We start from the raw sequence: 14127 nt of genomic DNA, 5'->3' as shown, positions 1-14127 counted from the left end.
CCTCTCTCGCTCGCCTCTCTCCTTCCTCTCCCAATCTCGCTCGCCTCTCTCCTCCCTCTCCCAATCCCTCTCTCCTCCCTCTCCCAATCTCGCTTGTCATATATACAAATACATATGTATAATATACAATTATCTAACCGATATACATGTACAATTCACCTCTCTCCCACTCTTTGCCCTCTCTTGCTCGCCTCTCTCCTCTCTCTCTCTCCCAATCTCGCTCGCCTATCTCCTCCCTAGGACATGTAGCTACGAATTGTAATTATCAAACTATAGCAATGGAGAGTAATTAGACAATTTTTGAGTGGGTATATGTAAAAGTTCCTCTAAAAATATATCTCCATAATTTATGTGTATATCACATTAAATTAAAAAATAATGACAATTACCAATTAGTTGATCATTGAGATCGAATATACGAATCATCACTGACTGTGTTTCCATTTAGCCTCACTTTTTGAACTATACAAATCAAATTAGTCCTTATAATATGATGAATGTCTATGTTATGATTTTCTCTATTCAAAAAAATGATAAAGCATAACCATTTGAAGGAACAAAAGTAGTTTGGTGTTATATTATTGATTCTATTCATTCTAAGAGAATTTGGATCTATTTCTGTTTTTTGAGCTGCAATTACACCTATAGCTTCTCAGTAGTTTGACACTTTCACATGCAAAATAAAGGAGAAATCGTACTTCAATATGATAGTGCCCAAGTCAGCTTGCACACACCCCAGATCCTTTATTGACTAGTCTTTTTCTTCTTCTTTTTTAGGAGGGGACTTTGTATTCGTATTCTCCTTTTTTAGTATCGACACAAAATTTGCAAGAACGAACTTGAACATGAAATTCTAAAATAGGATGGTGAATATTGGGATCTTGAGATAATACATTGATGACCCATTGAAGGTGAATAAAGGTTGAAGCCTAAGGTAAATTCTTAAAATTAATAACAAGTTGAATTGGTATTAGTTTAAGACTTGTTTAGCAATTTTAACTTTAATTAGGAAAGTGTTTTTTCACTTACGCCCTAACACAAAAGGCGTATGCCCAAAATGATGGGGCTTACACCTCACAAACCGCCCTTGTGTGTTTTTACTATGCACCTCCCCGTCCCCTTAGGCTCAGCCCGAGACTCGCTCCAAAAACGTCTTTTAGAATTGTACTTTTAATTGTGAACTTTGTAGACATGGATGGCCCAAGGGAGAAATAGGAAGCTAGTAAAACGTTTGTTTTGGACCCCAAAATATTGAGGTCCCAAAAAATTTTAATGATTAATTTTATCATTTTATATGTATCTAAAATAATATTGAAGATCGTAAAAAATCAAAATTTATATACATATAAAAAAAAGGGTAAAACTATCTATATTTTATAAAATATTTTAAAATTTGTATTAAATAATTCATATATTCAAATTAATAAATAAAGTTTTTACAATAACATCCAAGTTACACTTTGTTTGGTTTGGAAACACATTTTATGAATTGAGTCTAATTATTCCGTTAAACTTGTAAATTTCTATAATCAACACTAGGTGCATATTTATAAGATATATATGATGATTGATCTCTACTAAGTTTCTTGGATCATTGACATTTACTTGAACTGGATTGACAGACAGAGCACCCATTTAAAATGCAGCATAACCTATAGCCTCTTATTTTATCTGGTAATGGTAAGAGCGTCATTAAAATGTAGCATAACCTATAGCCTCTTATTTTATCTGGTAATGGTAAGGGCGTCATTCCAAAATTATTCGAGAACGGATAAAAAAAATACAAGTTCATAGCTATTAGAAAACACCAAAAAACCTTCTAAAGGTGGCGATTCATGTGATTGGTAATGGTTTCGGATGAAAAACAGACGTCTCGATCACTTGTTTCCAACTTGAACAATTCATCCAACAATGTTGCAAATAAGTAGGCTCTAGCTTCAAAAAGATGACAGAAAGTAAATGTGAAATCAAGGATCAAGAATGGATAGAAGATTTGTTGAAATCAAGAACAGATAGAACCACAGTCTACAATCAAGAATTGGAAAATGGAATTTTTTGAAGAAAAAAAAGTTAAACTATTTTACCAGAAAACTATATTTTGACTAAAAAGTTCGGTAAATAGATTTTTTTTAAAAAAACAAAAGTGGCAAGGGAAGCGCTATATATATATATATATATATATTAGTGCAGAGGCTCAATATTTGTTTATAAATAATTTTTAATTAATGAAATGAAATTAAATTTGAATAAGTAATATATATTTATATGGTAGATTGGTAGTAAACGTTCATATTACTATAAAATGAATACCCGATAAATATTATTAACTTCGATAATTTTAAGTAATTTTGATTAAATAATTTTAATTTTTTTAAATATAAAATAAGTTATATGTATTTGTATGATAGTAAATGATCTCGTTCTTCTTTCTCAAAAAAATTATGTGAGTACCCTATATTTTCTAAAAAAATTAAAGAGCAATATCAAAAATTGTATATTTTCTTTTATTCAGTTAAAAAATTAATCAACATACTTTTCACCAATATACCAATCCTAATGGCTCCTCAACACTTGGTTATTGTACCACATAGGCAACCATGAGACCAGCTAGAATGTTGATCCTAGTCAACCCCATCGTGTGATCGTGGTACCACATAGTACCAGGATGTTGATAATTATGATAATGATACTTTTTTAATGTCCATTTTGGTCCATGATGTTTGAAATTCTTAGTGAACCATGCCTCAGAGTGTCCCCCATGTAAACTGAAGATTTTGATTTAAAGTTACCAATGATGGTCACTCAACTATACATTCTGTTATACAACTTTCAATTTTAATTCAAAAGTCACTCAACTATTCACCTTTTTTTAGAAAGTCACTCAACTTTGAATTTTATCTGAAAAATCATTCAACTATCCGCTCTTCTCTTAGAAAGTCATTCAACTTATTAAATTGATATTTTAATTAAGATTTGTTGATAAAAATTTTTTATTTAAAAACCAATTTTTTAAAAAATAAAAAAATATATCCATTTAAACCATTTAATGACCCAACCCCCTAAAAATATACTAATATTAACCCATTTTATCGATTCCCTTCTCCTTCTCCTGTGCATTTAATTTTTGGTTCTTAATACAGATGCATCCTGCAAAGGAAAATGAAAATATGAAAATCATCAAATATTTCAAACTTTCTAAGAGAAGAGTGCATACTTGAGAGAGCAAACAAGATATTAACTCAATAATCTATTATACTTAAATCGGTTATTAAATTGCAATGTTATAAATTCATTGGTCGAGAAATTTGTGTAAAATCATGAAAGAGAGAATATAGAAGATCTCATATTTCTTAAAGGGAAAAAGCATAGATTCCTCTCCGAACTTGTCCCGAAAAGTCAGTTAAACGCTTAAATTATCATGGTGACCTATTACACACCTTAACTATACTCAAAAGTGAATTTATTACCACCCTGAGACGCGTAACACCACTCTTACATTATGTGGTGTATTACACTTGCTGCCACATCAGCGCTACGTCAGCGTCATGTCATAAATTATAAATTTTTGTTTTTTTCTTTATTAATTAACTTTTCTTTTGTTAACTATATTTTACTCTAACTAATCCCTAATTAATTATTTTAATTCTCTAATAATTATATATTCTTCATCACTAATCCCACCCATTTTCAATTCTCATTTCATCAGAAAATCATATCTATCCATCCCCACCTTCACTATTGATTTTGTTCTTCACCACCACTATATCATTTTTAATTCTTCTTCGTCTTTGTCACCCAACACCAAATATCACCACCACCATTATCAATATACATTTTTTCTTCTTTACCACCTTCAATTACCTCTTTTAATGTTTGTCACCCGCCACCCATCACCACCAAACCCATAAAGTTGCTATTACCACCAAAACGAAAAATTGATTAACAATCAAAAATTCTTTAACAAAGTCAATAAAAATGAAAAAGATAGAAACAATCAATCAAATTTTCTCTAGATAAAATACAATTATTCACTAATAAATCTATGGGAATTAACCTAATTGCGAATCAAAAAACAAAATTGTGCTTTAAGATTGTGATAAAAAACAAAAAAGTGTGATGAAAATAAAGAATGAAGAAGAGGAGGACAATGGGTGGGGTTTGAAGAAGAAGAGGTGTGGGGGCTGGGGGTGGAAAATATGATTCTAACTTTTTTTAAAAAAACTTTAATTTCAAAATGGCGCACCTATTTTTTATTTTTGTTTTATTTTTTTGCCACGTCAATTTTAGGGGGTAAGAAAATTCATATTTGAATAGTATAGGTGTGTAATAGGTCACTATGATAGTTTAAGCGTGTAATTGACTTTTCGGGACAAGTTTAAGGGGGAATTTATGCTTTTTCCCTTTCTTAAATTAAGATTGTATAAAAGGAAATTAATTTGTACGTTTAATGGTTTTCTATTTTTGATAAAGAAAATATGGTATTACTACTACTTATTATAAATTATAAATTAGGGTTAATTATAATTTATAATAATTCATAAATAAATAAGGTAATATATGTAATAAATAAATAAGGTATCCGAATTGGTTTAGGTTCAGTTTCTTCTTCCTTTCTGAATCAAATTAGTCTTCTTCTTCCTTTTCGAATCGAATTAAGATTGGAATTTTGGCTCTATAAAAGTAGTGGTTGCAGATTCATCACAATTCACAAACATAAGTTGCAGTTACCGTTCAATACACATTCATGGCGGCGGCGGCATCAAGTAAAGTTCCATTGTTAATGCTTGCAGAGAAGGAGGAGAATGGAGAAATTCGCGAGTTTTTTGATTTATCAAGCGGTATTACACACTCCATGAATTTACCTGAATTAGCAGGGAAGTGCTGTTTGGGTGTGGGATTTCCAGGTTGGGTTTTCACGTCTGATAAACAAGGAAATATGAATTTATTTCATATTTTCACAGGGACTCTAATCAACCTCCCACACATGTCTATGTTAGAAGGTTATGATTCTGAAGAGGAAATTGATTGTACTGATTATGTTGAAAAAGCAGTAATTTCTGCTGATCCTCTATCGTCACCAACAACAGACTATGTTTTGGGCCTAATTCAAGGTTCTCCTGCCACTTTTGCTTTCTGGAAGCCAGGAGACACTTTTTAAACTAGTCTCGGGTCAACAATACCCGATTGTGCCTATTCTGATATCACTTGGTATAATGGTAACTTTTATGGACCTAATTTTATAGGCGACATTGTCATCTTCAGTTTTCATCAACACGATGATTGTGGTGGTGCAAGAGTTGTTAAAGGTATACCTATAGACTTAATTGGCTGTTGTCAGCTCTACATTGTCTATTCAATGGGTGAACTATTAGTTATTCATAGAGACGGAACTATTAGTGATGAGGGCCAAGATAGTGATCAATATGGAGCTAAAACATTCCACGTGTACAAGATTAATGATTATAATTATGAAGAGATTAAAGATTTGGGTGATAGGGCATTGTTCGTTGGCAAAAGTGCTACTTTGGCTATGGCTATTGAAGAAGATGATCAAGGTTCTGGATACAAAAGGAATCATATTTATTTCACCGATGATTGTGTCGATAGCTATTTTAATCTTGAACAAGGTGGTGGCAAGGATATGGGCGTTTACAATATGGTTGATGGAACCATTGTGCCCCATTACACTGGTCAATCTTACCACAAAGTCACTCCACCACTTTGGGTTTAGTTTGTTTATTTAAGTTATGCTTTGTCTATAATTCCTAGCTTTCATTATATTTGTTTTTGCTGTTACTGGAAGTCTCTTTTTCTTTTCTTTTTTTAAGATTTAAGTTTCTTAATAAATTCCTTAGCTTTAATTAACTTTCTTCTGCTTTCTCTTTTAATTTTGTCAATCAATGCTTGTAGATATGTTTTGTCTGCTCTTCATGAACTATCGATAAAGAGCTACTTATAAAGAAACAATTGAAGGGAAAGATTAAAAAAATTTAAACCTGACAGTACAAAATATGATTAATTGGTGTGGCTGGCCATTTTTAACTGTAAGTAGTTGCTATTGTAACGTATTGTTAAATTTATTGTTATGATGAGATTGCCATTTTATGTGATGATTGATTGGATGTTATCGCGTGTTATTCTCTTCTTCTTCTTATCTTGGTCTTATGTATTAACAAAATTGATATAATTTCTTCAAACCTCACAAATCATTCTTGGGAATTTGGACAGTTTTGATCAGATTTCTTTGCAACTGGATGCATAAGGTAAGCCTTATTCACATGTTCCTAGGGGTGTGCAAAAACCGATTTAACCAATAAATCGAATCGAAATAAACACTATTGGTTTATTGATATTGGGTTATTGGGCTAACGGTTTTTAAACGGTTTTGCAAAAAAATTTATTGGGTTATTGGTTCGGTTTCTGGTTTTATAATTTTTGTTAATGGTTAAACCGATAACCCAATAAGACTATACTAAATTTACTAGTCTTATTGTTAATGGTTAAACGATTGTTACTTTCACACTTTTTCCTTTGAATGTGTCTAGTGTCTAAACTTGCAAGAAAAATGATTGTTACTTTTATGATTATTACTTTCATGCCAAATGCTGGAAAGATCATATGGTTTATTTGAAAATTTTCTTATCGTGTATATAATATATATGAGTATTTTCTTATTGGTTAAACCGAAAACCGAACCATTAAGTACCATAAACCGATTAACCAAAAACCGATAAGAAATATGTTATTGGTTTGGTTATCGATTTGATGTATTTACAAACCAAAAACCGATAAACCGAACCAATAACACCTAAAACTGAACCGAACCGACCGATGCGCATGTTCCGCGTTATGCATCACCATACATACAAATGGATCGACTAGCTCCAAAAAAGTCTTTTAGAACTGTACTTTTTATAGTGAACAATTCTTATTTGTAGGTCCAAAAGAAAAATAGGAAGCTATCATTTAATTTTGAGAAAATGGTCTAAAACCCTTTCAACCTATACTCGAAATTCCAACTACACACTCTAACTTCACGGGTATCCTATTACTCCCTGAACGTCATATTTCTCTATTTTCTACACACTTAAACGCTGACCTGTCATAGGAGGTGAGAACACCTCCTCTAGGCGCGTTAGAAGGTGAGAACACCTTAAATTTTGACGAAAATTTTCTTTTTCTCCAACGGTCATCTTCCCCACCATTAAATAAACCATTGTTTCTTCTTCCCCACCATTAACCCTTGTTCCTTTTATTAAAAAAATCACAATTTTCTCTCAAAAATAAGTAGGGTTTAGTTGTTTATGTTCATTTCTACTTCAAATTTTGAATTTAGGGTTTGTAATCTACTCTAATTTCTTATTTAGGTCTCTAATTTGAATTTTGAATTTTCTCAAAATTCATCAAAAATGGCAAATGAAAACTTGAATAAGCTTTGTACGGATGAATCAGACCCAATGTTGCTCTTAATTTCACGAATCAACAGAAACTCTAATGGATAAAGCAAAAACTCGAAATAAGGGATAAAGAACTAATGTTTTACTAAATCAGTTGATAAACTACGAAATCAAGTTGAAAATACACAGCAAAATCCTTCGATCATCAACAGAAATGCATATGCAAATGGAGAAGGAGATGAAAAGGAGAAAGGATATTTTTTTGGGTCTTTTACGTTTTAGGAAGGAAATGGGGGAAAAGCAGGAATTGGGAGTTGAAGAAGTTGGGGACCCGACGCGTGCAATCACGTTGGAATATTTGTTTGGTTTATGTGTTAAGGTCAGCGTTTAAGTGGGTAGACAATAGAGAAATATGAAGTTTAGGGGGTAATAGGATACCCGTGAAGTTGGAGTGTGTAGTTGAGATTTCGGATATAGGTTGGAGGGGTTTTAGACCATTTTTTCTTTTATTTTTATCTAAAATAATATTGAAGATAGTAAAAAAGATCAAAATTTATATAGATATAAGAAAAGGAATAACTATCTATATTTGATAAAATATTTTAAAACTTTGAATTAAATAATTCATATTAATAAATAAAGTTTTTACAATAACATCCAAGTTACACTTTGTTTGGTTTGGCAAACACATTTTATGAATTGAGTTTAATTATTCTCGTTAAGCTTGGAAATTTCTATAAATCCACTCTAGGTGTATAGTTATAAGACACGAATGATGATTACCAAGTTTCTTGGATCATTGGCATTTATCTGAACTAGAATGTTTAAAACTGTGAAACTGCGACATTTTATGAATTAGGTCCAATTATTCTCGTTAAGCTTGTAAATTTCTATAATCGACTCTAGGTGCATAGTTATAAGACATGTATCATGATTACCAAGTTTCTTGGATCATTGGAATTTACCTGAACTAGAATGTTTAGAACTGTGAAACTGTGGTCGGTTGAATTGAATGCTACATATTTGTTGATACGTTGAAAAAGGTACTATTGAAATAAGGTATACCTTGAAGGATAACCTCGTTATTGTAACCTGATATTCCTAAGTGATTACCTAATGGGATTTCATTTGTTTACTATAATTTTATGTTGTGCTGAAATTTTGCAAATCAAACTATTTTTACCTACCCCTAGCAGAAAAAATCGAATCTTATTAATTTGATTTGGTCACAAATGGTTTGGTTTGATATTTGGAAATTCAAAACTAACTTAGTCATGTACACCCCTATTATGCTAAAGAAAGAAATTTTGTAAACTAAACTCTTCTTCCCTACCCCTAGTCGAGAAAAAAGGAGTTGGATATTTAATTAATGCATAGAACCCACAGTTACTTTAATCTTGTAAGAACTTGTAAGATTTTGAAACTGTGAGGACTCATTCTTGATTTGATTGAATGATAGGAAATTCTTTTTTCTATGGTAAATTATGAGTTGTTCTGATCTTTGAGTTAATCCTCTCTAATTCACAGCAATGTTGCAAGAGTCACACTTTCCAACCAGTTTGCTGATTCATTTAGGATCATAATAGCTTATAAATTATTTAAAATGATGCTTATATATATGTTTTGGAGTTTATGCTACATCTTTATCAGTATAATGACCATTCTTCATATTGTGCTCCCTCTTTTGTAGATGTGTTATGTCTTGTTTGGATGATTATTACTCATTATGTTATATACCATTGTTACTTTAAATATCATGTCTGTTCTAATTGTTACATAAATTTTATTGTAACGTATTATTAAATTTAAGTTCTAAACATGTCTTTATTCAGAAGTCTAACTACAATCATTATGTAATAAGGAAAAGACTCATCAATAATAAGAGTGGGTTCAATTTTCATTGCTTAGAATTTTATGAATTACATAACATTAATATATGCACCCACTAATATATTTGATAATTATCAAAATTAAGACAAGAAAAGGCAATTAGTTTCCCCTTTCTCTCTTTCATCATTCTAGCCTTTTTTTCCCCTATCAATTGACAAACTTTAAAGGCCTCATCATGACATTATCTTCATGATCAAGAATCTGCATTTAAGAAGAAGAAAAAAAACAAGAAATGAAATCATTATATTATTAACACGAGAATTAAAGGTTGTAGTGAGATGGATAAGAACGCTCCACTCTTAATCAGAGGTCTCAAATATAAGCTTTGAGTATGAAAAATGTTTCGATAGGAAACAATTTCCCATTTAATAGGTCTTATGTGACGAGAATCCAGATTAATCAGTGGTCCAATACGGACACAAAATACCAAATAAGAAAAAGTTGAAGAATAAGAAACACTTACATGGCAATGATATACATAGCCAGGCTCTGCTGTTGCATCAAATGGATATGATTCATTTGAATGAATGAAAGAAAATTTCACAAATATTTTTGTAACATGTCCAGGCATCATTTTGTACACATTTTTCCACCCTTTTTCATGAAGAACCACTTTAGTCCTTTTCCCATGTGAATACTTGTCAATTTTGCACTTAATTGCATCATTCAATTTCATCATACAAGCTTTGAACTCTTCAATATTCATCAATTCTATTTGTTCCAACACAACAAATAGACCTAAATGTATGTGCAATGGATGATTGTCTTCAGTTAGATTAATGATGTTCCAAATCTCACTAGTTCCTACTCTTGGCATCTCGGTCACGGGCGCCTCAAATGATTTTCCATTGATATATAGATGCGTAGGCTCATCGATATCACTAGCATACTCGTAAAAAGCAATGTACCTTGTATTCGAAGCCTGTGATATCTCTGGAGGCGTATATGTTATCAGTTTCTGCGGAATATGTCCCGTTTGAACCTCGTGATTTGGGTTGATAATGAACTTCATTACCTTACTATTTTCTTCGTTGACCGGATCGCCAGATGGATAAGGATACGCGGCATCATTGGCTAAAATCGCCGAGTTTGACTTTGACTTTGAAAAGTCAACAATCACATCAGCTATTTCGGATGGAGCTAATAGTAGGTCATGGAGCTCTACTGGACTTTCATGATAAGCTGAATCAGACGCCACGTGTATAAACGTCATGTTATTTGTGAAGAAAAATTTGAAAAACCTAGCGTTACTCGCATTGATGATCCGAAATCGATACTTCCTTCGTTTCACATTCATGTAAGGCCATGCTTTTCCATTGACTATGATCGCATCACCAAAATATTCAGGTTGCCACTGAGGATGTATAGAAGGATTGTTACCAGTAGAATTCATGTAAATCGAACCATCTGATCTAAAACCACGATCAAAAACAACCAACGGACGATCATACTCTTCACCATATATCAATCCCAATGGCCCCTCAACATTTGGTTGTTGTATAACATAGGCACCCATGAGACCAGCTAGAATGTTGATCCTAGTCAACCCCATCGCGTGATCGTGGTACCACATAGTACCGGGATGTTGATAATTATGATAATGATACTTTTTTATAGTCCATTTTGGTCCATGATGTTTGAAATTTTTAGTGAACCATGCCTCAAAGTGACCATCACTTTGTGGTTCATCAATTCCACCATGTAGGTGCACCACAGTTGGAATTCCTGTTTTAAAAGAAGTTGTAGCAGTTGGAATTGTTGGGTCCCATGGAAGTATGTGCTTTGAAGGGAGGTGATTTTGCCAAGTAATATAAGAGTCAACTCCATGAACGGCCTCGATTGTAGGACCAGGGACTGTTGCTGTGTGCCGCGATGTACCATATGCAAGCACTTGACTTGCTGGAAGGTCCCTATGGAATTTCTACAAAAGCAAAAAAAAAAAATTTAAAAAAAAGGTTTAATTTCTATATACTAACAATATAAAAATTACTTCTCGATAGGTAGCAGGTCATTATAAATTATAATGTTTGATATTGTCCGATTAAACCTACTAAGGTTTGAAATTTCATTTTGAGAAGTAAAGCTCTTTCTTATTAAACGTGATTCTATTTTCACGACTTAAATATAAAAACTTCGAGTTAAAGATAGAATAGAAGGGGATATATAGATGATGATTGAATTACTATAAGAAATTAAAGTATAGCATAAAGTTAGATTAAACAACAAAGAAAGAATGAAATTTTCTAATTTTATACTAGTTACTAATAGGAGTACTTTATGAAAATAATATTTTTCTCCATTCTCAAGTACATAACATTTTATTCCAAAGTAATGATTAAGATAGTGATGTAAGTGGACATATGATCTGGACTTTGGACATCCAAAATAACAAAGAAATTAATTTTTGTAATATTTATTTGAAAGTGCTAATTGAGGTTGAGAGTAACTTTTTCCACACTTGGTGGATAAAAACATTGGTACAAATCTAATATTAGCAAAATTTCTAATGGTAGATGTCTAGTTGGAGGCCACTTAATTACAATTCAATTTAGTCTTGAAACTTGGATACATATTTTTTTTAATCACTAAGACGTTGGCCTTCGATATCCATTTTGAAATTAAATAATTTAAATTCATGTAGAAAAGTTTCACTATAAAATATGAAGTAAAATGGATTATATCAAAGATGAATTCATTTTCAAAGCTCGAACACATGTAAGATGAACCAAATATTATTGTGGATTGTCAAATTCACCCCACCCACACCACCTTCTATCAACTTAATAACAAAACAATAATATTAATCGTGTAAGGGGGGTTTGAAATAGAGTAGAATGTCATAAATTTTATCTGAAACTGTTTCTGATATACCTTTAGTTAAAAAAAATATCAATTTAATAATTAATAAAAATAAAATTTTAAATATTTCCCCCATCATTTTCATGTTTATTGGAATTATCGCTTTTTCTCAATTATTGGTTACTCATAATTCAAATTGCTAAAATAAAAAACTATGAACCTCGTGAACCACTACATGTTATGTGTCTTTGTGAGTAAAAAATGTTAAAAAGTGGCACATTGAAAAACTGAAAAAAAACAGTGGGGATTAAAAATAATTTAAAAATACACACTCATGACACACACGCAACCACGAAAAATATGTGGAGTGGTAAGTATTCTATCATTTTAACTAAAAAATTTAGAGTTCGAATTTAGAAATAGACGTCTTACCCAGTCAAATTTTACAACTGAACAACAAATTTCGATCTCTAATTCTATTTATTACCAACAAATCATCAAAAAAATTATTAGCTACGAACAATTTAACGATAAAAATTCGTAACGAATTACTTACCCATTTTTTGTTGTACATGCCAATCTTGAGAGATTTAGGAACATGAACACCATTGATAACATCATAACCTTTGATTCTTGGCATGTCTTGGAGTTCATCAACAAACATTTTTAATTTTGAAAGGGTCATTAATTGATCATTAGAATCTTTTGCCATTGTTGAAGCCATGAAAATTCCCAAGAAATTAATTAAATACACCAAAAACAACATTTTGTTCATCATTTTTTTTATATATTTGAGGACCAAAGTCACCAAAAACACCCCTTTTTTCTTCTTCTTGAAGTTTTAGAAGAAGGAGAGGGGTGGGGTGGGGGTTGGGGTGGAGGTGGGGTTGATAGATAAGAAAGAATTGGAGGATTTGTGTAGAATATATAAAGGACAAAAATTTGGTTTTTGAGTTCACAAGAAGAAAAGAAGAATCATGAAAAGCACTTAATTTATAGTATTGAAAATTGGGAACCTTTGTTTTTTTTTTTTGTTTGTTTAATGTGATGATAACAAAAAAGATCCATTATATTTTATGTGTGTTTAAATATGGAACTTTTAGTCCTTTAAGCTTTGTTAATATTGAGTCCTTTTAGTTTAATCAAATACTCCCTCCGTCCATTTTTACTTATTCACATTATATTAAAAATAATATAAGTTTCCTTTTTGTGTGTATTTTACCTTTGACTTTAAATACTATTTAATACTCCCTCCGTTTCAAAAAGATTGGTCTGGTTTGACTTGGCACGAAGTTTAAGAAATTAAAAAAGACTTTTGAATTTTATGGTCCTAAATTAAAGTTATGTCAAATGTACAAAATTGCCCTTAATCTTATGGTCTTAAACATGCCACGTGGAAAGCAAAAAATAAAATGTTACCAAAAAAAGAAAGAGGTCATTTTTTTGAAACTGACTAAAAAGGAAAGGAGGTCATTCTTTGTGAAACGGAGGGAGTACTATCTAATATATATTTTAAAGCATTAAATTTAATATATTCCAAAAATAATAATCATATTACACCTATTATTTATTGTTTCTTAAAGTGTACGTCAAGTCAATAGTAGACATTTATTATTGGACAGATTGAGTATTTAATAAACTCTTTTGGTTAGATTTAACAAAATTGTGAAAAAAATAAATATATTGAGAACTTGAAGGTGCAATTTTTATAGTTTGTGTTATACTCCCTCCGTTCCTAATTACTTGTACACTTTTGAATTGACGCACTCTATTTTTAAAAAAATTGACATAGTGAGTCTATCATTTTACCCATATTAATTATGAAATAGATGAACTAAAAATTTAAAAAATTCTATCCTTTTCAAAATTAATTAATTGATGGTATAATAGGTAAAAAAAATATTATCCTTTCATAATATGTCAAAATGGACAAGTAAAAAGAGACAGTAAAAAAATAAAAATTGGAGAAGTAATTAAGGACAGAGGGTGTATTTGGTATATTTCTAGATTTTAGTGCAATTTATATTGTTTTTATCCATTT

The 14127-nt window shown here is 31.2% G+C and overlaps 2 protein-coding genes across 2 annotated transcripts; one reads left to right on the top strand and one right to left on the bottom strand.

Moving 5' to 3' along the window:
- The first annotated feature begins 4744 nt into the window (after nt 1–4744).
- Nucleotides 4745–5731, top strand: LOC107060008 (uncharacterized). The gene is made up of 2 exons (XM_015307235.1): nt 4745–5111; nt 5244–5731. The coding sequence occupies exons 1-2, from the start codon at nt 4745–4747 to the stop codon at nt 5729–5731; spliced, it is 855 nt and encodes a 284-aa protein (XP_015162721.1).
- Nucleotides 5732–9269: 3538 nt separating this feature from the next.
- On the bottom strand, nt 9270–13108 carry LOC102605605 (multicopper oxidase LPR2). The gene is made up of 3 exons (XM_006344159.2): nt 12643–13108; nt 9751–11208; nt 9270–9488 (listed from the first exon to the last, which is right to left on the bottom strand). The coding sequence occupies exons 1-3, from the start codon at nt 12862–12864 to the stop codon at nt 9435–9437; spliced, it is 1734 nt and encodes a 577-aa protein (XP_006344221.2). The 5' UTR covers nt 12865–13108; the 3' UTR covers nt 9270–9434.
- Nucleotides 13109–14127: the final 1019 nt, after the last annotated feature.

This window comes from Solanum tuberosum, unplaced genomic scaffold, assembly GCF_000226075.1.
Source record: "Solanum tuberosum cultivar DM 1-3 516 R44 unplaced genomic scaffold, SolTub_3.0 scf00051, whole genome shotgun sequence".
Classification (NCBI taxonomy): Eukaryota; Viridiplantae; Streptophyta; class Magnoliopsida; order Solanales; family Solanaceae; genus Solanum; species Solanum tuberosum.
The sequence above is the reverse complement of the archived record's forward strand: the minus strand, read 5'-3'. Positions and strand labels throughout refer to the sequence as shown.

What these genes read in the sequence shown, in the direction of transcription:
- LOC107060008 (XM_015307235.1), top strand. Translation starts at nt 4,745, where the DNA reads ATGGCGGCGGCGGCATCAAGTAAAGTTCCATTGTTAATGCTTGCAGAG. An exon ending in TGTTTTGGGCCTAATTCAAG is followed by an intron (nt 5,112 to 5,243) that starts GTTCTCCTGCCA and finishes CTAATTTTATAG; the next exon opens with GCGACATTGTCATCTTCAGT.
- LOC102605605 (XM_006344159.2), bottom strand. Translation starts at nt 12,864, where the DNA reads ATGATGAACAAAATGTTGTTTTTGGTGTATTTAATTAATTTCTTGGGA. An exon ending in GCATGTACAACAAAAAATGG is followed by an intron (nt 11,209 to 12,642) that starts GTAAGTAATTCG and finishes TTGCTTTTGTAG; the next exon opens with AAATTCCATAGGGACCTTCC. An exon ending in GCTATGTATATCATTGCCAT is followed by an intron (nt 9,489 to 9,750) that starts GTAAGTGTTTCT and finishes TCTTAAATGCAG; the next exon opens with ATTCTTGATCATGAAGATAA.